The sequence below is a fragment of the Podarcis muralis genome, chromosome 3, assembly GCF_964188315.1.
Source record: "Podarcis muralis chromosome 3, rPodMur119.hap1.1, whole genome shotgun sequence".
NCBI classification, from domain to species: Eukaryota; Metazoa; Chordata; class Lepidosauria; order Squamata; family Lacertidae; genus Podarcis; species Podarcis muralis.
In genome coordinates, this window is record NC_135657.1 from 24,835,773 (window position 1) to 24,862,927 (window position 27,155).

At 42.8% G+C, this 27,155-nt stretch overlaps 1 protein-coding gene across 6 annotated transcripts in view; it reads left to right on the plus strand.

The window, feature by feature from the left end:
- The window catches only part of HHAT (hedgehog acyltransferase), a 171,333-nt gene that overhangs the window by 57,120 nt on the left and 87,058 nt on the right, over nt 1-27,155 (plus strand). For all 6 annotated transcript variants that reach the window (XM_028724728.2, XM_028724730.2, XM_028724733.2 and 3 more), the window contains one exon: nt 5,651-5,686. In XM_028724728.2, coding sequence (XP_028580561.2) covers nt 5,651-5,686 — 36 coding nt within the window. The remainder of the gene's footprint in view (nt 1-5,650; nt 5,687-27,155) is intronic.

Consider the following 27,155-nt stretch of genomic DNA (forward strand, 5'->3'; position numbering starts at 1 on the left):
CCCAGACTCGGTTCAGATGCCACCTGAGGCAGAGGATCCAGTGAGGACTGAGACTCCTCCAGCTCCGAGTCCGAGCCCGAGTCCCAGGCCATCACAGGCTTACTCCTTAGTCTTTTCTTGTCCCAACAATATCCCGCAAGGGAGCTGATGTTTTGGATCAGAGTTTTCCTTCTTCCCAGATTGACAAGCCCCCTCTGCTCCTCACTTCCCTCTACAGCACACGCAGAAACCTCCTCCAAGACCCACTTCTGGTCTTGTCCACTCAGTCTGCTGGAGCCTTTCTTCACATGCAGGGGAAGTCCCTAAGTCTGGGTCCCTTCTTGCTCCACCATTCTGTGATTCAAAGTTCAGTTCAATGATAAAAGTATCAGAAGAAGGGGAAAGGTGGGCCTTTGCCCATCAAGAGTTAGTGGACTGAGTGACTACCTGATCATGGTATGGGATCTAGTGATGGAAGGTAGGTAAAGGTAAGGTAAAGGACCCCCCAGCTTCTGCCAACCTAGCAGTTCGAAAGCATACCAGTGCAAGTAGATAAATAGATGGAAGGGCTGTAGCTCAGTGGTAGCGTACAGTGGTGCCCCGCAAGACGAATGCCTCGCAAGACGGAAAACCCGCTAGACGAAAGGGTTTTCCGTTTTGGAGGTGCTTCGCAAAACGAATTTCCTATGGGCTTGCTTCGCAAGACGAAAATGTCTTGCGAGTTCCTGCAGGGTTTTTTCCCTCCCCCCCTTTTCCCCAAGCCGCTAAGCCGCTTATCAGCTGATCCGCTAAGCTGCTAAGCCACTTAACAGCTGATCCGCTAAGCCGCTAAGCCGCTTAACAGCTGATCGCTAAGCCGCTTATCAGCTGATCCGCTAAGTCGCTTAACAGCTGATCGCTAAGCCGCTTATCAGCTGATCCGCTAAGCCGCTTAACAGCTGATCCGCTAAGCCGCTTATCAGCTGATCCGCTAAGCCGCTTAACAGCTGATCCGCTAAGCCGCTTATCAGCTAAGCCGCTTATCAGCTGATCCGCTAAGCCGCTGAGCCGCTTAACAGCTGATCGCTAAGCCGCTTATCAGCTGATCCGCTAAGCCGCTTAACAGCTGATCCGCTAAGCCGCTAAGCCGCTTATCAGCTAAGCCGCTTATCAGCTGATCCGCTAAGCCGCTAATAGCGCTAATCCGCTAAGCCGCTAATGGGCTTGCTTCGCAAGACGAAGAAACCGCAATGACGAAGAGAATCGTGGAACGGATTCTTTTCGTCTTGCGAGGCACCACTGTATTTGCTTTGCATGCAGAATGTCCCACGTTGAGCCTTTGGCTTCTCTAGGTAGGGCTGTGTATGTTCTGTGCCTGAAACCCCCACAGAACAACTGTTGGTCAGTATATTCAGCACTGAAGTACATGAACTGACTGACTGTCTGACTGTGAACTAAGGCAAACTTGGATGGTTGTACAAGAGGATTAGACAAATTCCTGAAGGAAAGGGCTGTTGAGAGCTACTAGCCATGATGGCTTTGAGGCAGCAAGGCTTCTGAATACCAGTTTCGGGAAACCACAACAGGGGAGAAGGCTCTTGTGTGCGAATCCTCCTTGCTGGTTTCCCCGCAGGCATTTATTAGAGTTCAGGGACACATTTCAGCCACTCAAAAGCACACAGGGGGCGAAGCAGGACCAGTTAGTGGGCACAACCTGGGAAAAGGAGTGTGACCTGGGCAGAGTTTCGAGGACCAGGTAGTGAGGCCTGGAGAACCGAATCTGACCCCCATACCTGATGTTCCTCATCCATTCTGTACCCTTTTACTCCACGTTCCCCTGCCAACTGGAGTTCAACTGGTGGCCATGCCAAACGGGGAGTTGCAGAGTTGCGGCATCAGTCTCCTGGGATGCCCTACTGATAGAAGAAGGAGTTGCTTTCTGGCTGCTCCTAAAAATAAGACATTTTAATGTCAGCTTTTGCTGGTGGCTAATAGCTTGCGCTGTTGCCTGCTGTGCTAATGGCTTTGAGCTCTTCTTATTTATCTGAGGTGCATATGTGTGGATAACTGGTGCATTGTTGTTGTTTTTTGTTACCACTTTTGTGTTTTGTTTGTTACCACTTTTCTTGTACGGTATCTGGGATTATGCTTAACTTTTTAAAAATATTGTTGGCCAACACTGCTCACTGATTGATTGACTGAGTACTGTTGGCCTCTTTGAAGTTCCAGCAGTTGAATTCCATCTGCATTAGTACTACTTGAGTGGTATTAGGAAGGACTGTGCCTTCCTTCCAAAACAGATAAAACCACGGCGTGAGTTTCTGGCCCCGCTGGAATGAATGGGCAAGGATCCTGCAGACTTCACTTATGCCAGAATTTCATGGCTAGTCTGTAACACTTGATTACTTACCTATTAAAGGGGCATTATGGAGACCTTGCAAGTCTCGTAATGGGAAGTGTTTGGCTGAATGAGGTTTCTCAATCTTTATTCCATTCAGGGCAGATTTTTTTGTTTCTTTTACAAATAGTGGCAGTGTGTTTTACTGGTTAAAGTGTTGGAATGGGATTTGAAGGACTCACATTAAAATCCCCAGTCAACTGTGACGCTCACTGGGCTTTAGCCCAGTCACTGTAGCTCTCAGACTAACATATCTCACAGAATTGTTCTGAGGATAAAAAGGGCAGGACCATATATACTACCTTGAACTGCTTGAAGGAAAGACAGGGCATAAATTTCAGGTCTCCTCACTCGGCTTATGTGGTGGTGCACAACTCTTCAATTTTAGGAATATGCCTAGCTGAAATACTAGTGTTTTTGGTTTTTGTGTGTGACAGTGGCATCTTCTGCAACATGGTGATGTTTTGTGTGCTACTTAGATCTAGCCACCTTATTTCTCTCTGTTTCTCATTTTCTAATCTTAAATTCAGATCGCCACATTTCTGCAGCAATGTGCATTTTTAAAATTTTCGTCCTTATGAAAAGTTGTTATTTAAGGGTGAATTTATTCTAAGAAACACATTTTTTTTTAATATGCAGTTTGGACTAACATACACATTTCTGCAAGCAACTTACCCTGGTATAATGCATTTTTTCCCATGTTTTTTCATGTTCATTTTTATACAGACTTCCCTCCTAATCAATGCATTTTTGTATACATTTTCTGAGTGGGGAACTGCATCGCAAAATTTGAAGAAGGGCACATTTGACCTGGTGGAGGCTAAGCCAGTTTGTTTCCCAGTTAACAATTTGGCCTATCATAAACATAATATAGTTTATACCTTACATTTAACGAGTGCACAATACAGCAATAATGCTGCCAAGCCTACTTTCAAAGGGGCTGTGGTGATAAGGAATTGCATGGATGAAATGCAACTGTTGGGAAATGGCTTGAGGGCATCTGCGACACAGTTGGAGCTGACTCATCATTTCCTACGGCCATCTCATAAATGCAAACTAATCGCAGTTTTGCACATGCTTTGACTTTCAGATGTGTATGTTATTGCTATTTCAGAGCAGGGTGGAGAGGGCTGTATATTTTTATTTGCTGTTTGGCAATGTGTGTGTGTGTGTGTGTGTTTTAATCAAATGGGTTATTGCTACCAGTAGAGCGCGGACATTTTGCATGAGGGCGTTTGAGTCTCCCCCAGGTTTTGGGTTTATTTTTGTATGTGGGGCTTTGTGTACGACTGTGTGCTGAATACCAATGCGGAAGTGGCACGCTAAGGAGAAACAGCAGGCTTTTGAAATAACTGCCAACAGCCCTAAAGAAGAGTGAAGTGTCCTCTTGGGCAGGCTTTGCCAATCTGGTGTCCTCCAGATGTTTTGCACTGCAGCTGTGTTGGCTCAGGCTGATGGGAGCTGTAGTCCAAAACAGGGCCCTAGATCATAAAATCATAGAATCATAAAGGGACCCCCAAGGTAAGGTTACCAGATTTTTTTCAAAGAATCTGGGGACACCTTTTTTTTTTTTTTGAAAAGAGAAAGAAAAGTTATTTTTTTTTAATCATTTTTTTAAAAAAATTAAGAAGTAATATCTTCTCTTCCGGTTCTCCTCTGTTATGTGGCCTTCCTCTGGGCCCCGGCCTGATCTCTTGGCATGCTATCTGTCATGGAGTAGGCTCGGGTCGAGCCTGGACTTAGCCATGTGTCCTTGCCCTCCTAGTACTCTCCTACCTCTCTTCCTCAGCAGCGGCGGTGGCGGCGGCAGTGCGGCAAGGTCGGGGCTCCCCTCTTTTTTCTCCTTCCTCTTTCTCTCTCTTCCTTCTCCTTCTCCTTTCCTCCTCCCTGCATCGGCTCTGGGGTTTTTACTGGCCCTGGAGCGCCGCTGGGCAGTCTGCCAGGTGGCCAGGCGCTCTCGCTCCTGGTTCAGTTTGGGTCATGGGGTGTGTGTATCAGCAATTCCCCCAGTTGACATGCTGGGCATCCCTGGTTTCCCCTCAGCAGCAGCGGCAGCAGCAGTCTCAGCGGCCCGGAGCCAGCATGGTAGCACAGTTGGCTCTGGCTGGTTTCAGGAGCTGCTCGCTGCTGTGGCACCCGCCATTTTGCCTTGCCGGAAGTCCCCATATGATGTGTCTTGTGCCGTTGAACCAATCACGCAACATTCATACCCTACTAATAAATCTACAACACTTAAAACATAAATCCAGGGACATTAAATGAAATCCAGGGATATTCCGGGGACAGATTTTGTCCGGGGACAGATTTGTAAATCCGAAGACTGTCCCCAGGAAACGGGGACATCTGGTAACCATACCCCAAGGGCCACCCCTTCAATGCAGGAATCACGGGTAAAGAATCCCTGATGGGTAGTTTTAAATCACTGCTGGAAGGCCCTGCTCCCTAATCCGAAGAGTTTCACCCAGAGGATGGCCTCTTTGAAAACAAAAAGACGCAGCCCAGTGTTTGAGATTTGGAGAGGGGGAAGCAATGCTGAGGCTTCTATTCCCTGCTCCTCCGCATGCAGCTGCTGGGTGACCTTGGGCCAGTCACACTTCTCTGAAGTCTCTCAGTCTCACTCACCTCACAGAGTGTTTATTGTGGGGGGGGGGGGGAGGGAAAAGGAGATTGTTAGCCTCTTTGAGACTCCTTAGGATAGTGATAAAGCGGGATATCAAGTCCAAACTCTTCTTTGTCTTCCCAGTAGAAGGCCCAGAGCTCAGTTGGATTTCAAGCTGTGTACGTCAAAACAGGTCACCTGTTGTCACTGTGACATCAGGTGATTGCCCCAATCGTCTGTCAAACTTGACCCACAGCATATTGGGGAGATAAAAACCCCTCCCACTGGCAGGATCCTATTGTAGGGCCTTTCACATCTGTAGGGTACAAAAATAGGGTTTTTTCAGCTTCCTCTTGTAATATTTGCTTTATTGCAATCATTGCAATTGTTCCTTTTTGCACTTTCCCCTGATTTGAATCCATCCTTCTTTCTGCACAGAAGTGTACAGAAGTGGATCCAGTATTGTGTGCTTGATTAGACCTGCAACTCCTCTTGTTGATGGAAGTGGAACTCGTAGGACTCTTCTCAGAAAGTGCCCACCCGCCTCTCCTCTGAAAATATTGCTTCTGTGGTCTTCTGCATTTATTAGCCTGAATCCTCCACCCCTTTTGCTTATTCCCTAACAAGCTTTTGATTCCACTTTCTAATATACTACACTTGCATATGAAAATATTTTCTTTCTTCTTTTTTTACAGAAGTTTTGATGTTGGACTGCACACATTTCTTGTCAGGTAAGTTAATATTTATTATTTGCCGCTGGATTCTGTTGTATATCAAAGTCATTTCAAGATAATTTTCCAAACTCTGTGTTGTCAAACCTTCTGAGGAAGTCCGCCACCTGACAACAGTTATACACTGTTGGATCACCTTAGATTATGTGACTTTAAACAGCCAGCTGCCACCGGTGGTATAGCTTCATCATACCACCTCTGATGGTTTATTGTTAATAGTTATGCATTCTAAAGTGATCCAACAATGTGTGTGTGTGTTTGTCAGTTTCCTCCCTTAACAAATTAGGACATCACATCAAGAAACATGCAGGTGATTTTTCAGTGCTGTTTGAAAACAGGACCTGATTATAACCTACAACTTTGACTACCAGAGAGCAAATTAAATTGAAAGGTCTCCTAATGATTCTCACAGTAAGGTTTGTTTATTTATTTGAAGATCTTGGCAGAAAGAATGATTTCCTTTCAGAGGCAGAATGTTTAAATAAAATTTGGAAAACCAACAGTGAAATATCTTGTTAGTTTTTCAAAAAGTAGGCAAAAAAATCCTACAACCATGACCAAAGACGCACCATAGTTTATCACATTTTGGAATAATGGAAATAATTTTTATTATTATAATACAGTAAGTTTATTCATTCATTCAGCCATTTAATGAATTGCCTTTCTCACCCTGCAACCAAAAATACAGAAAACAACAAAAGATACATTTTGAAAACAATATGGATAAATGCAGATACCTTAAAGAAAAAGAATCTCATCCAAAAAAATGTAAACAAAAATGTGTGTGTGTGTGTGTGTGTGTGTGTGTGTGTGTGTGTACCTGTGGCAGGTACCTGGCAGAAAGATATCACAGGCTGTTACTCTGCTATTTTTTGTTCTGCAACTATTTAGGATCCTCACTTGACTGAGGTGAAGAGGGTATATATTTTTGCTTTCCGCTAATGGAAAAATAGATAGGTGATTTGCAGTCTTGTTTCTCTGTGCTTTATTAAGATTAGACATGCATGATAATGGGATTTGTGGGAATATTTTCATCAGAAAAGAGAAGCTACTTCATTCTTTCCAGGTTTTGCAAAGCCAGTTTATGATGTCGGTGTGACTGCTGTGCTTTTTTGGAAATTCATAAGCTTCTGCGTCTTTTTTTTAATAAACCCACTAGAAATGAGTTCTTGAATATGTGAGATTATTTGCTCCTGTGATGCAAAAGTCTGCCTCCTCTGAGGTTTCAGAGTGCTATGGCTGAGGAAAAAACAACTAGTGCCAGAGGATGTTATGTGTTTGGGGTGACAGGCAGTATTTTTATCTGTTCAGAAAGGGAGGTGTGGTAGGTGTCCGATCCTGGTATCCAGTAAAATGTGGTCATATTTAATGGTGTGTGTAGGAGACACCAAGGCAGTGGAAACTAAGCAGCAAGAGAAAATAGCCTCATGCACTGAAGATCGGTCTATCAAGAGATAGTTATGAAATTAAAATAACAAGAAATATAATGCTTTTGGAGGGCTGTTTACTGAGACCTTTCACAGACAACAGAAGAGGTACTAGTGGGTAGCTTTCTCTTTGGTTTGAAGTGTATGACATGCTCTTTCTTACTCAGGCAAACCTGCTTATGACTTTTAGCTCTAAACACAATAGGAACATAGGAAGCTGCCTTGTACTGAATCAAACTATTGGTCCATCTAGCTCAGTATTTTTCTAAACTGACTGGCAGCAGCCCTTCAGAATAGCAAACAAGGAAACTTTCCCTGCTCTACTTGGAGATGCCTGGGATTGAACCTGAAGCCTTCTACTGCTACTACTGCTACTACTACTACATTATTTATATCCCACCCATCTGCCTGGGTTTCCCCAGCCACTCTGGGCAGCTCCCAACAGAATATTATTGATAATAATAAAGCGATAAAACATCGAACATTAAAAACTTCCCTAAACAGGGCTGCCTTCAGGTGTCTTCTAAAAGTCAGATAGCTGTTTATTTCCTTGACATCTGATGGGAGGGCGTTCCACAGGGCGGGCACCACTACCGAGAAGGCCCTCTGCCTGGTTCCCTGTAACTTTACTTCTTGCAGTGAGGGAACCACCAGAAGGCCCTTGGAGCTGGACCTCAGTGTCCGGGCAGAACAATGGTGGTTGAGACAATACACCTGCTCTTCCACAAAGCTGCAGCCATGTTTCCGTATCACAGTGAACCATAGTTATGTGCTATGTGAACGACCAGGGATACACCACACCACAGGGAGCCTTCAGTGCTCACATTTCCCTTCCCTGTATTCCTCCCTCATGGCTGGTAGAAAGAGTTCAGGAGGAGTCATTTCCTCTTTTTACTCAACTTCAGTTTGTTATTTTCCAGACGTACAAACAGGTTAGGGTTAATGATGGTTTGTTTCAGACGAGCCAACTTGAAGACATTTTGCAGTTAATATTTCCATGCTCTCACATGCGATTCATAAGTCCCGCTGATCAGACTGACAGCACATACCGCTTTTGAGATGGTATTTAATATTTTAGTGGATTGTTTGATCGTGCTGTAACCATTCCAGTTCCTTATGAGGTCCATATCCACTTAACCTCTGTAGTGATATAGTATCTGGTGATCCCAGATTCTCTTGATCCAGTTGCTACTTGTTACCATGTTTACTTTTAGTTTAAGGATCATGGCATAGAAGAGAGTGAGCTTTCATGTCTATTTTCTTGTTATCTCTTTCTCTTTTATGAAAAACTGTTTCTATGCAGCACCATCCTCTGTTTGTTCCATTCGAATGCAGCACCTGTGTGTGAAAGCAGAATTTGTCCTACAAAAAGGAGTCTGTGTAGAGTTCTAGGTGCATTTTCTCCTTCTCCTCCCAGCAACTGCACTAAGGCCAGAAGATACAAAGGGAAGTGTGTTCCAGCCTAGTTATCCTTTGTTGTCATTCTTTGTGTTTGGGATTGGCACTCCCACAGGGTCCAGCCTATTCCAGTGCTGCCCAAAAACTAACAGAATTTGGATAATGAACCATCTGTTGGTTTGCTAAGTGCGTTGTGCCTGAAATTGGCAAAGGTAAGGGGGAGGAAACTGCTGGTTAGTCAACACTGTCTACCCCCGTTGCATCAGAAAAGTGGCATTGTGCAGCATAGTCAGTGAGTATAGTGTACAGTATATTTATTTCTGCTTGATTTTAAGGAGAAAGTGTACATGCTTTCTGTCTTCCTTCACTATGTAGAAGGCTTCTCTATAGACTCTGAATTGAACTGGCAGAATTGAGACAATTGGAAATGAGTCACAGGCTTCATCTCTCTTTGCTCTCCTTTCTTCTTCTCTTCCCATGCATGGTTACTTCTTGGTTTGAAACCCTGGTTTGGAGGACTTGCTCAAACCATGGTTCAGAAGTAATGGCAAACTGTGGTTTGGTTAAAAGAGGAAATCAAGACAGGAGGAGGAAGTAGTGTTTGGGCTGCGGGTGAGTGGTTCTGGAGTCCAGGAATTGGGCAGTCAACCTGTCCTGGATGGGATGACACTCCTCCTTTACCTTTGCCAGTTTCAGACATAAAGCAAACTTGATTGGCAGCCACAGCTTGATTCTTGTTTCCAGTCCTGGTCTGAAGGGCAAACACAAAGCATTCAGTTTACTTTAGATCCAGGAAAAGAAGGGGACCTCTGTGTATATTGGGAAGACTGAGTGTGTGACGCAAGACTCGTTGATGGCTGGTTTATGTGGTGCTAAACTATGATTTGGCACTGTCTCTGTGTTCATTAACAATAGCGGGGATTTGCTCAGTGAAAGTTCTCTTGTGGTATTCTTGAAGCAAAGTGAATGTGAAAGCAAAGTCAATGTGAACTTGATCAGAACCCGGATGAGAGACCCACTAGGAGCTGCTCTGAGTTATCTGAAAAATAAAGAGTGGGATGGAAGTGAAATAAAAATATAAATGAAACTGAGAAATATTTGAATTACTAGCACTGCAATTATGTTTTACTCTTCCTATATCTGTGAATGATCATAGATAAGCAGAACAGTTCTACTGTGTTAGAATGCATCATCTGAGATCATCCTGATTATAGAAAATTGGACTGGAAGATATTTGGTCCTTCCTGCTCTATAAGTTTCACATTATTACAAATATCCTAAAGTGAAATTTCCACATACTGCAGGAATGTTGAGTTTAAATACAAATGATTTTTTTGTTATCTAGGAAACAACAAAAGGACACCATAAAAACTCCTTCTGTTATAGTTTCCCTTTATAGCCTCAAGAGAATGAAATCTAAGCCACAATTTTAGAAAAACCAACTGCAATCTGTTTGCTACATAGTGAATTAGCTGATGAGCATGTTGCGAAAATAAACGTAATGTTCTTGCATCAACATAAGCACATATTTATGTAAATGCAGCATTTTAACTTTTGAAAACTGATGGAGTGGCAAAGTCAAGATTAAGAAAGCTGTAGATATAGTCATGCTTGTGTCATCTCCTTTTTTTAAAAAAGATATTTATTAGAATTTTACAAAATGAAAAACAAAAAAAAAAGAAAAATACAAAATGAAAATAGTTTTAAAAAAACCACAATTCCATCTTTCAATCACTTATCTTTCATTTGCTTGTTTCCCGGACCTCCTCACACCTCCCTTTTTGTATTCCCGTTCAATTTGTTAGTTCAGCAAATCCTTTCCCTCTTTGTTTATCCTAATCTTTAATCTTAAAATAATGTAACATTAAATTTTTGCCTGTTAATAGTCCATTTTTTCCTACTCCTTATAGCGTTATAGCTAAAAACCACATAACTTTTCATCCAACATCATTCTAACATTCATTAATTTTACAATGTTTCTGTAGGTAGTCTTTAAATTTCTTCCAATCTTCTTCCACCAACTCTTCTCCCTGGTCTCGGATTCTGCCGGTCATTTCTGCCAGTTCCATGTAGTCCATCACCTTCATCTGCCATTCTTCCAGGGTGGATAGATCTTGTGTCTTCCAATACTTTGCAATAAGTATTCTTGCTGCTGTCGTGGCATACATAAAGAAAGTTCTATCCTTCTTTGGCACCAATTGGCCCACGATGCCCAGGAGAAAGGCCTCTGGTTTCTTCAAGAAGGTATATTTAAATACCTTTTTCATTTCATTATATATCATCTCCCAGAAAGCCTTAATCCTTGGGCACGTCCACCAAAGGTGAAAGAATGTACCTTCAATTTCTTTACATTTCCAACATTTGTTATCGGGCAGATGGTAGATTTTTGCAAGCTTGACTGGAGTCATGTACCACCTGTATATCATTTTCATAATATTCTCTCTTATGCTTGTGTCATCTCCTTGGCTTGTGAATTAAAGGTGCTTTAAGAGATCCAATCCCCCCCCCCTGTTATTAATAAGAGAAAGTATACAGCTTGAAGCATTCCTGGTAATTTTGTAATAATAGTGGCTGGAATCTAAAGGGCCATGTGTATCTATTGGAATTTTTGCAGTTCAACACTGGAGCTGAAATGGAAATCAGGGGAACTCTGATGGTCTGCAGGAGTTTATGGGAACTTGCATCCCAGCAAACAGATCTGCCATAAGACATTCTGCCACAGAGACACGGCCATGTCACTACCGTGCACGCTGACCTCCATCCTTTTCTTTGTTTTGACAGCTGCTTGGGTATGTCAAGGCTCTCCAGGGCCTCCCATCCAAAGCATTGTTCTTCTAAATGCCCCTACGGTATGTCCTTCTAGAGTGAGGCATTGTGGATGAGGCAGCCCTGAAGAATGCCTGGGCTGCTGTGGTTTCACCACAGTGGGAGCAAATAGTGTTTGAAGTTTAATGCTAAACTTTTAAGTAGTGTTTGCTATAGCAATGTAGCAGTGGGCCATATGATCTCTCAGGCTTTGTCCAGGACACTTTGTTCTTCTTCTTTTTTAAAAATATTTTATTTATACTTATGCATCATACAAACAAACGCCAAATAAAACAAACAAACATTACTGAAACTGAAAAAAAATTCTTGTTGTTGTTTAGTCGTTTAGTCGTGTCCGACTCTTCGTGACCCCATGGACCAGAGCACGCCAGGCACCTCTGTCCTCCACTACTTCCCGCAGTTTGGTCAGACTCATGCTGGTAACCTCGAAAACACTATCCAACCATCTCGTCCTCTGTCGCCCCCTTCTCCTTGTGCCCTCCATCTTTCCCAGCATCAGTGTCTTCTCCAGGGAGTCTTCTCTTCTCATGAGGTGGCCAAAGTACTGGAGCCTCAGCTTCACGATCTGTCCTTCCAGTGAGCACTCAGGGCTGATTTCCTTAAGAATGGATGCGTTTGATCTTCTTGCAGTCCATGGGACTCTCAAGAGTCTTCTCCAGCACCATAATTCAAAAGCATCAATTCTTCGGCGATCAGCCTTCTTGATGGTCCAGCTCTCACTTCCATACATCACTACTGGGAAAACCATGGCTTTAACTATACGGACCTTTGTTGGCAAGGTGACTACTTCAAGGTCTCTACTTCTCAAGATGCTGTCTAGGCCTGTCATTGCCCTTCTCCCAAGAAGGAGGCGTCTTTTAATTTCGTGGCTGCTGTCACCATCTGCAGTGATCATGGAGCCCAAGAAAGTAAAATCTCTCACTGCCTCCATTTCTTCCCCTTCTATTTGCCAGGAGGTGATGGGACCAGTGGCCATGATCTTCATTTTTTTGAAAAAAATACAAAAGCAAAAATACCAACATAATAACGTAAATTCAATCAAAAATATAAACGTTATATTCTCCTAAAAAAAAGAAAGAAAATAAAATAGAAAGAAAGAAAAAAAGGGGAAAAGGGGGGGAAAGTTGACTTCCAACTAACTCCATGTGGATCTTTATTTCTCATATAATTAAAAATATTGAAAAATTGCCCAGTAGCACCTTAGAGACCAACTAAGTTTGTTCTGGTTATAAGCTTTCAATGTGCATGCACACTTCTTCAGATATAGAAGTGTATCTGAAGAAGTGTGCATGCACACAAAAGCTTATGCCCAGAACAAACTTAGTTGGTCTCTAAGGTGCTATTGGACAATTTTTTTATTTATTTTGACTGCATGTAACCAACATGGCTACCTACCTGAATCTTTATTTCTCATATCACTGGACACTTTGTTCTAAGGAAGAACTTCCGCAAAGCAGGGCATGGGCAATCTGGTGCCACCATAGACTGCATGGCAATGTGTCATTGATGCTCCTGGAGTGGTGGGGTACATGGTTAGGGAAAGGCTTGCAAATCCACGACACTTCCTGTTGCGCCACCCAAGGCAAAGCTGTTAGTGTAGGTGAGCCAAACCCTGCTAGCAAAATTGTTCTTTAGTCGCATCTGCTGGTCCTAACTGGCGAAATGAAAAGGATACTTTCAGTACTTCCATAGTCTAGATACTTGAGACACTTTAACCTGCACTATTCCCTGCCACCCCTAATATCTCATTGATTCTCATACTAGAGCAGTGCAGGGTGTCCAATCTGCATGAATGAATTTCTAGTTTGAATGTAGGAATGTTCCAAGGGGAAAAAAATTACCTAGCCATTTGCAGGGCAGTACGAAGGGACATTCCCTTGGGACGCGGGTGGTGCTGTGGGTTAAACCTCAGTGCCTAGGACTTGCCGATCGCATGGTCGGCGGTTCGAATCCCCGCGGCGGGGTGCGCTCCCATTGCTCGGTCCCAGCGCCTGCCAACCTAGCAGTTCGAAAGCACCCCCGGGTGCAAGTAGATAAATAGGGACCGCTTTCTAGCGGGAAGGTAAACGGCGTTTCCGTGTGCAGCTCTGGCTCGCCAGAGTAGCTTCGTCACACTGGCCACGTGACCCGGAAGTGTCTGCGGACAGTGCTGGCTCCCGGCCTATAGAGTGAGATGAGCGCCCAACCCTAGAGTCTGGCAAGACTGGCCCGTACGGGCAGGGGTACCTTTACCTTTACCTTTTACCAAGGGACAACTGCAAACCAGATGGCTGCTTTTTTTGTGTGCCATATTTGTGAAATATTAAATAAATTACTATACTATGGCACATCATTACATTATGCAAGCTATTCAAGTGAAGAAGAGGAGTTTCCACAGAAGACTTGAAATCTGAAAAACATGGCTGTTACTCTATATGTGTGAATTTTCTAAAGATGCCCTGCGGTTGTGATGAAATTATGTTCTGTGTGTATCTGGTCTTGAAAACATTTCTTTTGTAACTTGGTCGTGCTTTCAGATTCCTGAATGCCTTGGTTTTTGTTTTCTTATAGGAATTTCTAATTCCTTTTAAAGACGGGAGAAAACTCCCTTTAAAATCTTCACATATGGCCTCTGGTTGCTGTCAGCATCTTTACATACATATGGTCCATACGGAACATTTCTCCGAAACACTCATTTTTAAAATATTTTGAAAAACAACCCAACCCAAATGTTGCATTGAGTGTAACAAAACAAAACAAAACCCCTAACTAAATAATATAGAAATGTGTTTATGTTATATATTATAGCAAACATGGGTTGCAGAATTTGATATTTATTAGCATGGAATCCGTGTCAATAAAAGTTCCCTGTATTTTATGCTAGTGAAGTGTAGAGTTTTTTTCTTTTGCTGCTTTCTGGCTCCTGTTTTGCATGTCGTTAGCTGTGTGCTGTCTAAAAGTGATATCGGTTCCCAAATAAGTTATTTTCAATTGGTTGTCTGTAAAGTGCCTTTTGTCTCTCTCATTTTAGTTTCATACTCTTTGTCTCTCATTTGGACTTTGGCAGACGGGAAGACAGCTTATGCTTCCAGGTGATTAGGATTCAATTGACGTAGAGCTCATTACTATGCTGTCAAGCCAGCCAATTGGTTTCACAATTATTTCATAAGCGTGGACTTGTACATTTTAAGCACGCTTTAAAAAGCAGCTTGTCAGACTTGCGCAATCATCTGTTGGTGAGGGTTGGACGTGGACATGAGCAGAAAGAAAATTGTGCAGGAAGAGGGGGAAAAACAAGAGTTACATGCATCTCGCTAGTTCTGGTAAATGAGGCTTGTATTGTATATTTGGACCTTTACACTGATAGCGGTTTATGTAAATTTACTTTGAAATAAGGGATATTGAGAATATGATGATGATAAAATTGGTATTCCCACCCCCCCTTATTAACTCTTAATTAACAGCTGCATTGAGGTTTTCTTATCTAACCATCAAACTCCACTTCCATGTTTTATTTATGATCTTTGGTTATTGGTTTTCTGTTTTGGTTATCTGTCTTGGGAGACAATGGAGGAGTGTGCCTTTGGGGGTGGATAATAAAAATATTATAATAATTTATTATTTATACCCCACCCATCTGGTGAGGTCAAACTGTTGGATGTTTGCAGCGCCTGTAGAGACCGATGCGGGAGAGACATATTTTGTTGTAGCTGGGGCAGATGAAGGCATCCAGTTGTGTTGCTGCATTTGTTCTCTCTGTGCTCCTCCCAGGGGTCAATGGCATTGCTGGCACAAAACTCTGACCAGCTGCACTATCCGAATGTGGAGGTATTTACTCAAAGGTCGGATCACGTTTGACTGCTGAATCATCCCCCTTTGGCAATACATTGCTTCTTTCTGACTCTTCAGAGGAAGAACTTACTGCTATAGCTTCCTTCCAGTGTTAAGCTGAGCTCTTCACATAAAGATTTCAGTTCTGCAGGACAAAACTGGCTTATGGAATGTGCTCAGAAAACCACAGGAGACTAGAAACCTGGAACCACTAGATTTGTGGCCTGTAGAGGGCAAACATATCTTCTATGAACGCATCCACACTGTATGTTTAAAATGCCATAGTACCACTTTAACAGTCATGGCTTCCTTCAAAGAATCCTGGGAGATGTAGCTTGTTAAGGGTACAAAGAGTTGTTAGGAGACCCCCGTTACCCTCACAGAGCAAAACTTCCAGAGTGGTTTGACAAGCTCTGTGAGGGGAATAAGGGGTCTGTTAAAGTTTTACCACAGTGCTTCAAATGTCCAGTGCAGATGTTTGTCAGCCTCCGTGTCTTCTCTTAACTGCTGCTATCAACAGTATTGAACGTTTCTGAAAGGTTAATGGGGATCAGTTAAGCCTTTCACTCACCAAACACATAAGATCAACTGAGGTCAGGAATGAAGACTTGCCACTATGCCTATTTATCTGTGACCAGTCTATCATCCTTTCAGAATCTGTGAAGTAACCAACTACTCCAACCCTCTTCCTAAACAGAAAGATGGAGGTCCTGGGCAGATATTACTGTTAATCAGAATCAATAGATGTCTCTGCTTTGGGCAGCAATAGTGAATTTTGAAAGTTGTGTACAAGAGCTTGGTAAATTTGGGAGGCTGCCATATTATCTTCATGCAGTATGTGTGAGGTAACTTTGACTTGCTATTACAAGTATTGCTGCCACTAGAGGGAAACCTTGCATTAATATTTTAGGGCCCTACTTAATCCTGGGCCTGATGCTTGGTGGTGTCAAACAACACTCTCAGTTGCACTGGAGACAACAGGGAAACCTCCCTAACTCAAAGCCTTATTTCCCCCCCCTCCTGCCCCCCCATTTCCTAGTACTCTGACATAAATCAGAGTTGGCTTTGATTTGCACCATAACAATTTCTTCTAAGTTCTCTGGAACTGGATGGTGAGAAAACTTATCAGATGTAGAAATCAACTGAGCATCTTAAATTAATCTGTACTTTCACTCCACTCTGTACAAGTAAGAGTCTTCGCTTGATTATGTGAACTTGCATGAAATTACAGGACCATGATAGGAACAGAATCCCCCTCTCCTTTGTGAATTCAGACAAGATAATTTGTAGCATGTGGCAGGCAGAAGCTCAGCTGGTCCAGTTTTCTGTGCTGTAGCAATTCAGTAGGCCAGATATCTGCCCTTCTCTGTTTGCTGCGGTGCTGAGTCATAGTAGTCTTTTTGAAAATGAAGAGAAATATATGATGTGGTAAAATTGTTGCCTCAATTCTTACTGTGTTTTAGTGAGTCTCTTGGGCGTGAGGGATTGCATGGTAAATGGGTGTACAAAGACTGGTTTATAATTATGGAATACCCATATACATATTAGCAGAAAAATAAGATAATATAAACGTTAAAGATACAGTAGTAATATAAATATATTGCACGTAAAACATAGATATTTCAATTATACTTATCTTTTCCCCAAAGCTATTTCTTTTTAATATAGTTTATTATAATGCAAGAATGAACTTTAAATTCTTGAAGTGTTTATATACTTCATTTACAACATCATGAATACCCTCCCAAAACTATTTTTACGTGGTATATTGCTAAACGTTATTTATCACCATTTGGTGATTATGTCATAATCAGTATTTGTCTGCATGACAGCTATGTCGGCAATAATCTGAAAATCTACGGAATATCAAAAATTGTTCTGTAGCTAGATGGTTATATAACTTTTCATAATAAATATTAGCTAGGATAGAATGTTGTAGCAGGGATGCTTAGGTTTGAGGTCCTACACAATCATAGGTTGGCCCTTCAACCACAATATTTTCACAATATCATTTTTGCCTGAGGTATCAAAGGGTGAAGAGCTAAGGGGCTGTGGAAGACAGCACTGATAAATAAAAGAATGGGGCTCTTCTTGAAGAGAACATGGGCCAGTCAAGTGGGGTGGGGGGATTAATTGGTGGCATGGAGGAAGAAATGGAAGATCTTGTGATCTATCCACTTACTCAGAGTAGACCCATTAAAATAAATGTGCATGGCTAACTTTCAAGTGGTTGGCTCTGAGTGGAACTAAGTTGGATACAGCCCATTGGGTAGTACAGTGGTATCTTGGTTCTCAAATGGCCTGGCTCCAGAACAAATCGGCTCCTGAATGCTGAAAACCTGGAAGTGAGTGTCCCAGTTTGTGTATGTTTTTCAGAAGCCAAACGTCTGACGCAGCTTCCACAGCTTCTGATTGAGTGCAGGAAGCTTCTGCAGCCAATTGGAAGCCACGCCTTGGTTTTCGAACGGTTCCAGGAGTCGAACGGACTCCCGGAGCAGATTAAGTTCAGCAACTAAGGTAACACTGTATCTAATGCTGCCCTGTTCAGAGTAGACCCCCTTGAAGTTAATCACCACGACTCATTTGGGTGCAGTCATTGGGATATTCACAAATGTGGCATGAAGGATGAATTTTCTGTTGCTTATCCCCCAGTATCTGATAATTAGAGCAGTAGTTCCTCCGAACATATGTTTCCAATCTTCCTGATGGTAACTAATAGCCATTGGCACACCTGTCTAATCTGTTTTTAAAAATCCATCTGTGCCAGTGTCCACTGCAACATCTTGGGGTGATGGGTTTCATAAGCTAATTATTGCGTTCTGAGAAGTATTGTTTCATTTTGTTTGTCCTGTACCTACTGCCAATCAGTTCCACTGGATAACCGAATCAAAACTTGATAGGGTAGCAAGTTGAAACGACTCTTTCCAAGTCATTTTTCTCAAGCAGCCTTTAGCGTGCTGGGGGAGGATCCGCATGTGGACAAATAAAACAAATATTCAAGTATACTGCATGTAGCTGGAGCGCTCTATGCAAAGGTCAACTCAGGTCTCATCCAGAAAGTACCATAAAGTGGCCATAACCACATCCAGCGTAGAATAAAAAATAAAATACAAAAATGCATCAAGTTCAGCAAGACTGCTTTCACTCATAAAATTTATGCATGGCTTGATTGTAAAACAACAACAACCTCAAAGTACCAGTGTGGTATAGTGGTTATGAGCGGTAGTCTAGTAGTCTGGTGAACCTGGTTCGCTTCCCTGCTCCTCCACATGCAGCTGCTGGGTGACCTTGGGCCAGTCACACTTCTCTGAAGTCTCTCAGCCCCACTCACCTCACAGAGTGTTTGTTGTGGGGGAGGAAGGGAAAGGAGAATGTTAGCCGCTTTGAGACTCCTTCGGGTAGTGCTAAAGCGGGATATCAAATCCAAACTCTTCTTCTTCTTTTCTACTTTTGTGAGTTTCAGCTCTGCTATTGGGGGCTCTCTCTTGCTAGGGAGTGTGCAAAGCCATGCATTGTGAATCCAGGCACCAAGCCACTTCTTTTGTTCTTTACCTCACACACGTGAGTCACAGGAATTCATACATCTCCTCCCCCCCGGATGAATGCTGAAAAGAAGAAGAAAAAGTAATAAAAAAGAGACACAGGCAGCTTCTAATCCACATTAAACTCCAGTGTGGATGAGCTTCTAGATGGGAGAAGTAGAAAGTAGCAACAGAATGGCTTCATGGTAGTTAATATGGTCAAATTCCTATGACCTTAAACAAGTTGTATTCCATTAGTTTACCACAGACCATTAGCCAAATTGTTCCATAGGTTCTGCTGTTCCAAAAATTCTGCTGTTACAGAAATGTGACATGGTCTCTCCCAGCCTTCACCAAGCTGGTACACTCTACACCCCCCTCCCCCAACCATTGACTGCTTGAGAATTGTGGGTGGTCTTGGTGGGCCCTGTAATGATTTTTCTGCCTATTGTAGCAATTGTATTGCATTATGCTGGAGGCTGTATTAATTTTAATAGTATTTTGTTATGTTTAGGTTTGCTTTCCATAGAATGCAGTTCTCAATACAATAAAATACAATATAAGAAAGAAAAGAAGCAATAAAAATACAATTAAAACCAATGAGAATATTTAATGTGGACATGCCTTGGGACTACCTGAATGAAGCTTGTGGACCACAGTTTGGGAACCTCTGCTATAGATGCTTCTGACTACAACTCCTGTACTGTCTGAGCTGGATCATGGTTGCAGTCCAAAGTATCTTAGGGCACTTTTTACTATTAACAATTAACTATTAAGTAGTTAATAGACAACATCAGGGACGCGGGTGGCGCTGTGGGTAAAAGCCTCAGCGCCTAGGGCTTGCCGATCGAAAGGTCGGCGGTTTGAATCCCCACGGTGGGGTGCGCTCCCGTTGTTCGGTCCCAGCGCCTGCCAACCTAGCAGTTCGAAAGCACCCTTAAGTGCAAGTAGATAAATAGGGACCGCTTACTGGCGGGAAGGTAAACGGCGTTTCCGTGTGCAGCTCTGGCTCGCCAGAGCAGTGATGTCACGCTGGCCACGTGACCCGGAAGTGTCTCCGGACAGCGCTGGCCCCCGGCCTCTTGAGTGAGATGGGCGCACAACCCTAGAGTCTGTCAAGACTGGCCCGTACGGGCAGGGGTACCTTTAGCTTTACCTAGACAACATCAGGAAAGAATTCAGGTGGCTGGTTGAATGAATAAATAATGGCAGTAAATTTATGTAAAAAGAATTAAGGAATAAATGGGAAGTCGGGTGTAAAAGATAATGAGATTTTTTACTTTTATTGTAACATGATATTGTAATCACAAATTTTTGTCATAATTTTTATTTTAATAACAGCTTGTGTAAATTTCATTTTCTTTCCTTTTCCCTCCTCTCTTAAGTTGTACCCTCTTTTCAGTATTGTTCCCTTTTTTTGTATGTAATAAGCATGGAAATAATAAAAAAGAATAAATAAGCAACTCAAAATCTCTACTATTTATATTGGGCTTCCCCCTCCCCCATTTTATTAATTCCTTAATTTAAGTACTGTATATCTCTGGGTGTCATGGGTTATATAACATGCATAGGAGACATTGTCCCTTTTAACTTTTATCATTTAAATGACTAGAATAACTAATTGTGGAAGACGAGTGCCCTTATTAAAAAAAAAAACCATTTGTGTCACCTTCCTTTACTTCTAGTGCAATGTTTTGGCACATTGCGTTCCAAGTATGTTATTTAAAAGCATGCTGTCATGTCCAAATATAGTTACTCCTGACATTATTTACATGTACATCTACTATCTGGGTCACTTTGCCTTTTCTTATGGTTCCATAGCAGCCATATTTCAAGCAGGAGGACAGTCAATGTGTTAGTTCCCGGCCTATGCAGTGTGAACCTGAGGCTAAATTTGGTTTTCTGTTAATCCAAACCCTGGTTTTCAAATAAACATCTAAAAGTAAATCAAGGTTCTGCTCTCGTGTTTGTAGAGACTTGGAGTAGGAGCTTTTGTGCCTTAGCCCTGTTGTTTCTCCCTCGGCATAGAAACACAGGAAATTGCTTTATGCCACAACGAATGTCAGCCCAGTGGTCCATCTTATTATCTGGGGAGCCTCCTGCCCATGAGCCAATCCATGGGAGGGCATGGGACACACACAGAGAGAGAGGAGAGCGGGGGAACTTCTGTTGTGCAAGTGAAAATCCTTCCACTGATGGAATGAGTTAGCTGCATACAACTCAGTCTTTTAATTCAGAGTAGTGTTTTCCAAACTTGGGTCTCCAGCTGTTTTTGGACTACAACTCCCATCATACCTAGCTATCAAGACCAGTGGTCAGGGATGATGGAAATTGTAGTCCAAAAACAGCTGGAGACCCAAGTTTGGGAAACACTGATTTAGAGTATTCAATAGGGATCTAATCTTGGCAGGGCTGGCCATGCCATTAGGCAGAGTGTGGGGGCTTCTTCAGATGGGGCATGCTGGGGTGGGAGTAGAAAGTGGCAGAGAAACAGTGGAGGGGGAGACAGTGTTGTGAGTTCCATGTAGCCTGTCCTGCACCCCCTAAACTAGCCTGCTACCCTCTGATATAGTGGACAACAGTATCTCAGTGTTGGAAGAAAGATTCTCTGTCACGGTCCGGTCTACGGGTGATCGAAGCCCCAGCTGAGGACGTTGAGACCAGGGGCAAGATGGCGGGGTGGGAGCAGGAACGAGAGTCCAGAAGCCAGGGGTCCGAAGGTCAGGAAGCAAGGAGTCATGAAGTCAAGGGTCCGAGGGTTGAGAAACAAGGAGTCATGAAGTCAAGGAGCCAAACGCAGCAAGGCAGGAGGCATGTTGCTGTGGCAAAGAACCAAAGGGAAATGCTGACCTTATATCCCTTCTCGGCTCTTGCCACCAGGTGCAGTGAGTTACCAATCAGCCTCACCTGTGCGGCTGCGCCTTGCCTCTCCAGAACAAACTCAGGAAGGCCCCAGTCCTGCGAAGCCCTACTGGTCACAGGGCCTGGCTCCTGCACACACTCCTGACATTCTCAGTCTGATGGGCAGTTGTATTTGAGAGGGCAGTAAATGGATGTAGGAGTATCTAGAGCAGATACCAAGCAGGTCTGGATCTGATCAAATATTATTGATCCCTTAGACGAGAAGCTACCATGAATTGATTTAATATGAAAAGCCCTCTGTTGTGAATTAATGCAGAAATATCCTGATAGTTTTCATTCTGCAGCTTCTAAGATTATCCCCTTAAGGGAATGCAACATGGACTTTTTTCCATTCCTTAAAAAAAGGTTGTGCGCCCATCTCACTCAAGAGGCTGGGGGCCAGCGCTGTCCGGAGACACTTCCGGGTCACGAGGCCAGCGTGACATTGCTGCTCTGGCGAGCCAGAGCCGCACACGGAAACGCCGTTCACCTTCCCACTAGTAAGGTAAAGGTAAAGGTACCCCTGCCCGTACGGGCCAGTCTTGACAGACTCTAGGGTTGTGCGCCCATCTCACTCAAGAGGCCGGGGGCCAGCGCTGTCCGAAGACACTTCCGGGTCACGTGGCCAGCGTGACATCGCTGCTCTGGCGAGCCAGAGCCGCACACGGAAACGCCGTTTACCTTCCCGCTAGTAAGCGATCCCTATTTATCTACTTGCACCCGAGGGTGCTTTCGAACTGCTAGGTTGGCAGGCGCTGGGACCGAACAACGGGAGCGCACCCCGCCGCGGGGATTCAAACCGCCGACCTTTCGATCGGCAAGCCCTAGGCGCTGAGGCTTTTACCCACAGTGCCACCCACGTCCATTCCTTAGTTCTACTCTAAATACATGCACTTTTAAAGCCCATACTGTTCAGAGAACTCTGATATTTTGGATTGTACTCCCATCCCACATTTATGAAGATCAGCCAGGCAAGTCTTAAGAGTTTTCATAGGAATTATTAACTTGTTTCAGTCCCTCCTGGATATATGAAAAAGTTAGCATGATGCCTTCCTGTACAAATAAACATGTACAGTGGTACCTCGGGTTAAGAACTTAATTCGTTCTGGAGGTCTGTTCTTAACCTGAAACTGTTCTTAACCTGAGGCACAACTTTAGCTAATGGGGCCTCCTGCTGCTGCCGTGCCGCTGCTGCGCAATTTCTGTTCTCATCAAAGTTCTTAACCTGAGGTACTATTTCTGGGTTAGTGGAGTCTGTAGCCTGAAGCATTTGTAACCCAAGGTACCACTGTAAATTAAAAAGTTCCTTCCAGTAGCACCTTAGAGACCAACTAAGTTTGTCCTTGGTATGAGCTATTGTGTGCATGCACACTTCTTCAGATACACACATGTGCATGCACACAAAAGCTCATACCAATGACAAACTTAGTTGGTCTCTAAGGTGCTACTGGAAGGAACTTTTTTATTTTGTTTCGACTACGGCAGACCAACACGGCTACCTACCTGTAACTAGCACCATGTAAATTAATTATGTCTCCTCCTAATGAAAAATGTTTTGCTCTTTCAACATTAATATTAATTGGTTGTGTTAATTGTCTCCTACACCCTTTTTATATGACTTCTCGTTGGGATTGCAGTGCCCTATTTTTTCCATTGCTCTTTTCTGTTTCAAATAAATATACAATACTTTTATTTTTAGCATTTTAGGAGAGCTTCAGCATTCACCATGTGCATGTCACAATGCCAAATATTTAAGCAGCATCTAAATAATGTGCATTTCAACGGCAAATTTGATCATTTAGGTCACTTGTCAGTGAAAACACAGAAATAGCTTGCTGGAAAAGATTGAGCTGTGCCACCTCTTTGATGTAGGAGAGGGAAAGTGTCCTCAATCTACTGTTCCCCCTAACTATTAAATCCCTATGAAAATAACTTCCCCCTCCACTAACAGCATTGAACGACAAGCAACATTATTCATTCCCAACAGGGCAAGGAGGCTGCTCCCACTAGCTGCCTGCCGTTAGCTCCAGCTGCAAAAAGTGTGAGCCCACTCCGAAAGTTGGCACGGCTTCCCACAAGTGCACAGTTCCAAAATGCCAGGTGCCTGTGTATAAATATTTAATTGGTACCTTTTTGTTTTGCAGCAATAGCCCAAAAAGGCGCAGATGGAATGAACTGAAACTCAATTATAAATAAATGTTTTATGTAGGAAGGAAGGAGAGAGAGAGAGAGAGAGAGAGAGAGAGAGAGAGATGATACACACAAGACTGCAATCATATTTTTTTTAAATGAATGCAAGGATGCAACACCTTCTCTACAGCTCTATTTCCTGTCCCCAATCATTTGTTTAAAGGCTCAAGGCAGGAAAATGTGTGGCAATAATCAAGACAGTTTCCCCAAAATCATATGGTTAGATAAAAATTGTAGATGATGGGGGTTTTTTTTGGGGGGGGCGGGTAAACGTAAGAGGCAGCTCTTTTCCTGTGTCAGCTGTGCACTTCTATGCGGACAATGGAGTTGCTTCCTTAACAATAGTTAATGATTGTCCTGATCCAAACCAGTCATAATTGTTGTGTTATTCAGGTTGTTCCTTGGCACCTGAGAACTCCAGGTGTGACCTTACTCCAATCAACTGGCCTGATTTTCACATCCCCATTATTAAGGAATAAAGACACTCCAGAAATCTCATGAAGAAAATGAATGCATTAAAAATTACAGCGCTTTGAGAATGATTTAGAAAGGCTTAAAAAATTACTAAAATTGGAGGCTACTTCATTATACTTTCTTTAAAAAATGGGACAGAGATTGCATCTTAAAGGCAAATTATTTTTCAGTTTCAAAATAAGAATAATCTCATTTAAGAATCCTCTACAGATGTATATATGAGTCGCAAATTGCATTTCTACACAGGACAATGCACTTAATGCTTTATAGTGTTAGGGTTTTGTTTGTTTTTTAAAAAAATGTTTTATAGAAAATAATACATTATTTGAATTTCAAAGCACATGAAAAATGAGTTTCACATCAGAAAGAAATGCAGATGAAGAAATACATTTTTTGTGCAAAATATCTTTAGTAAAGAAACGTATGGGATTTTCGGCTTTTAAAATTATGTGTTAAACCTGCCATTAATGTGCTACATGTGTAATCCCTGGGTGGTATCCAGCTTTCTCATTCTGGTACCACAAGACAGCCATCTCCGGAAAGGGAGAAAGGTGTGGTTTGGCCCACCTTTAGAACAGCTTCCGCCCACTGCTGTTTTCAGCCCTCCCAGCAAATTTCCCCCAATGCACACAGCCCTCAAAAGAAAACAGGCTACCTACCCAAGATATATATGATTAGGATGAAAATCTATGGAAGGAACTGGACCTTAGAATGTAAAGCCGGAAAGGCTTAATTTCCTCTAGCTGCTATGACGTGCCAATAATATTATCAAGGCTCTAAAAAGGAGACACATCAATAGAAATTAATCCTACTTCCTTTGGAAGGTCTAACACAACGAGATCTAATATGTATAATTAAATGAAGTGCTGACTCAACAAGCAATCTCATTAACATTACTTATTTGATTGCAAATAAGAAGGCTGACCGTGTTAAATCATTTGGAGAAACACACAACAGGACAGTGCATGTTTAACCATCACTCCTTGCTCATTACAGTGCACTTTTGTTTTACTGGACACATACTTTTCAAGTATCAGAGAGGGTTTGAATAAGCAACTTTCCTTCAGTTAATACTACCTTTGTCAAATAATCATAATCTACCTGATTACCTAATTATACCTATCCTGAAGCTGAGGCTCCAATACTTTGGCCACCTCATGAGAAGAGAAGACCCTGATGTTGGGAAAGATTGAGGGCACAAGAAGAAGGGGACGACAGAGGACGAGATGATTGGACAGTGTTCTCGAAGCTACCAACATGAGTTTGACCAAACTGTGTGAGGCAGTGGAAGACAGGAGTTCCTGGCGTGCTCTGGTCCATGGGGTCACGAAGAGTCGGACACGACTAAACGACTAAACAAGAACAATCTGGATCTTCAGTATGATTTCATGTCCAAACATGGCATTGAAACCACCTGGGTCACCCTAGTTGATGACACTTGTTGCGGAAGATAGAAAGAATATAGTCCTGCTCATTCTCCTTTAGCTCTTGGTGGCTTCTGATACTACTGACCATGGTATTTTTCTGAAGGCAGCCCAGGGAGGTTGTAGGTATTGTACTTAAGTGGTTCTTGCTCCTACCTCCAGAATTGTTTCCAGAAAGTAGCTATGTGGTACTACAGCTGAGTGCCATGGGAATTGTCCTGTGGTGTCCTGCAGGGTTTCATCTTCTCCCCCGTGCTGTTTAACAACACAGCTAGGAGCTCTCTTCAAGAGATTTGGAGTGAGGTGCCATCAATATACAGATGAACGCCAAGCTCTATTTCTCTGTTCCATCTGAATCAGGAGAGGAGGCTGAAATGGTAGACTGGTCCTTGGAGGCAGAGATGACCTGGGTGTGTGGCAGTACATACATACCCACATACATAAATACTTTTCTTGTTCTCCTCTCCTCCTGGAATTAATTAATTTCTAATGTTTAAACCATGCTTCGATGTGGCTTACAACATGAAAAAAGCACCTAACTGCAACATAACAAAAGGAATCCTAAACTATAAATAAAACACTTTAGAAACAAACACACACACAACCAAATGGAACAGTTTTCATAGAAATCATAAGATCTAAACTAAAGATACAAAAACACCAGCAGCAGCAGCAGAAACAACCTCCTCCTCAAGAAGATCCCCGCCAAAAAACCCCCTCAGCCCAATAAACTGAAGCTGAATCATGATAAGACAAAGCAGAGATGTTATATGTTCAAAGTTCTTAATTCCAGGAGGAGAGGAGAAGGCCTGTTCTGAGTGGGGTTGTACTCCCCTAGCAGGTTTGGTGGGAGGAGAAAAGAGGGAGGAAGTTCCATTGTGCATGTGGAAATGCTTTTGCTGACAGAATAGGTTAGTTACATGCCACCCCTTGCCTTTTCACCTGGGGAAAAGCTTCTAACAACCATTTTCTATGGCTTGTATGTTCAAGGCTGTCCTAGGCTATTGCTACTTGTATTACGTGCCCCACCCTAAATGAAATGAAATAAGATGAGCTGGAATTACTTTAAGCTGCACGTGGAACAATTTGTTAAATACCTTCCCTGGGCCCTTTTGATATTAGAAGTGGCCATTACAGGCCCCTCTTATTCCTACCTCTCCACGAATGCACCTAAAAACAGCGAATTGTGGCAAGCCAGCATGTTGCTGTTACCAACTCTGTGTTCTTGAGCATGAAGGTTGTCTGTGGTTCCGATCTTAATTTCCAGGTGTCGGCTCCGAACACCGAGGGTTTAATTAGCTTGTCCAAGTATGCAGAAATGCAGGAGTCGTTTAATTCAGAGTGCTGTTCACCTTCAGAATTGGCGACAATGCTTAAGATAACGTTTGTCAGTGTGCATTTATAAATGTGCGGTGGCCTGTGATAAATTAGTGTCAAGTGCTAACATTGCTCTGCAGTATAAGTATGTTGGATTGGCCTACAATAAGTTCGAAGTTAT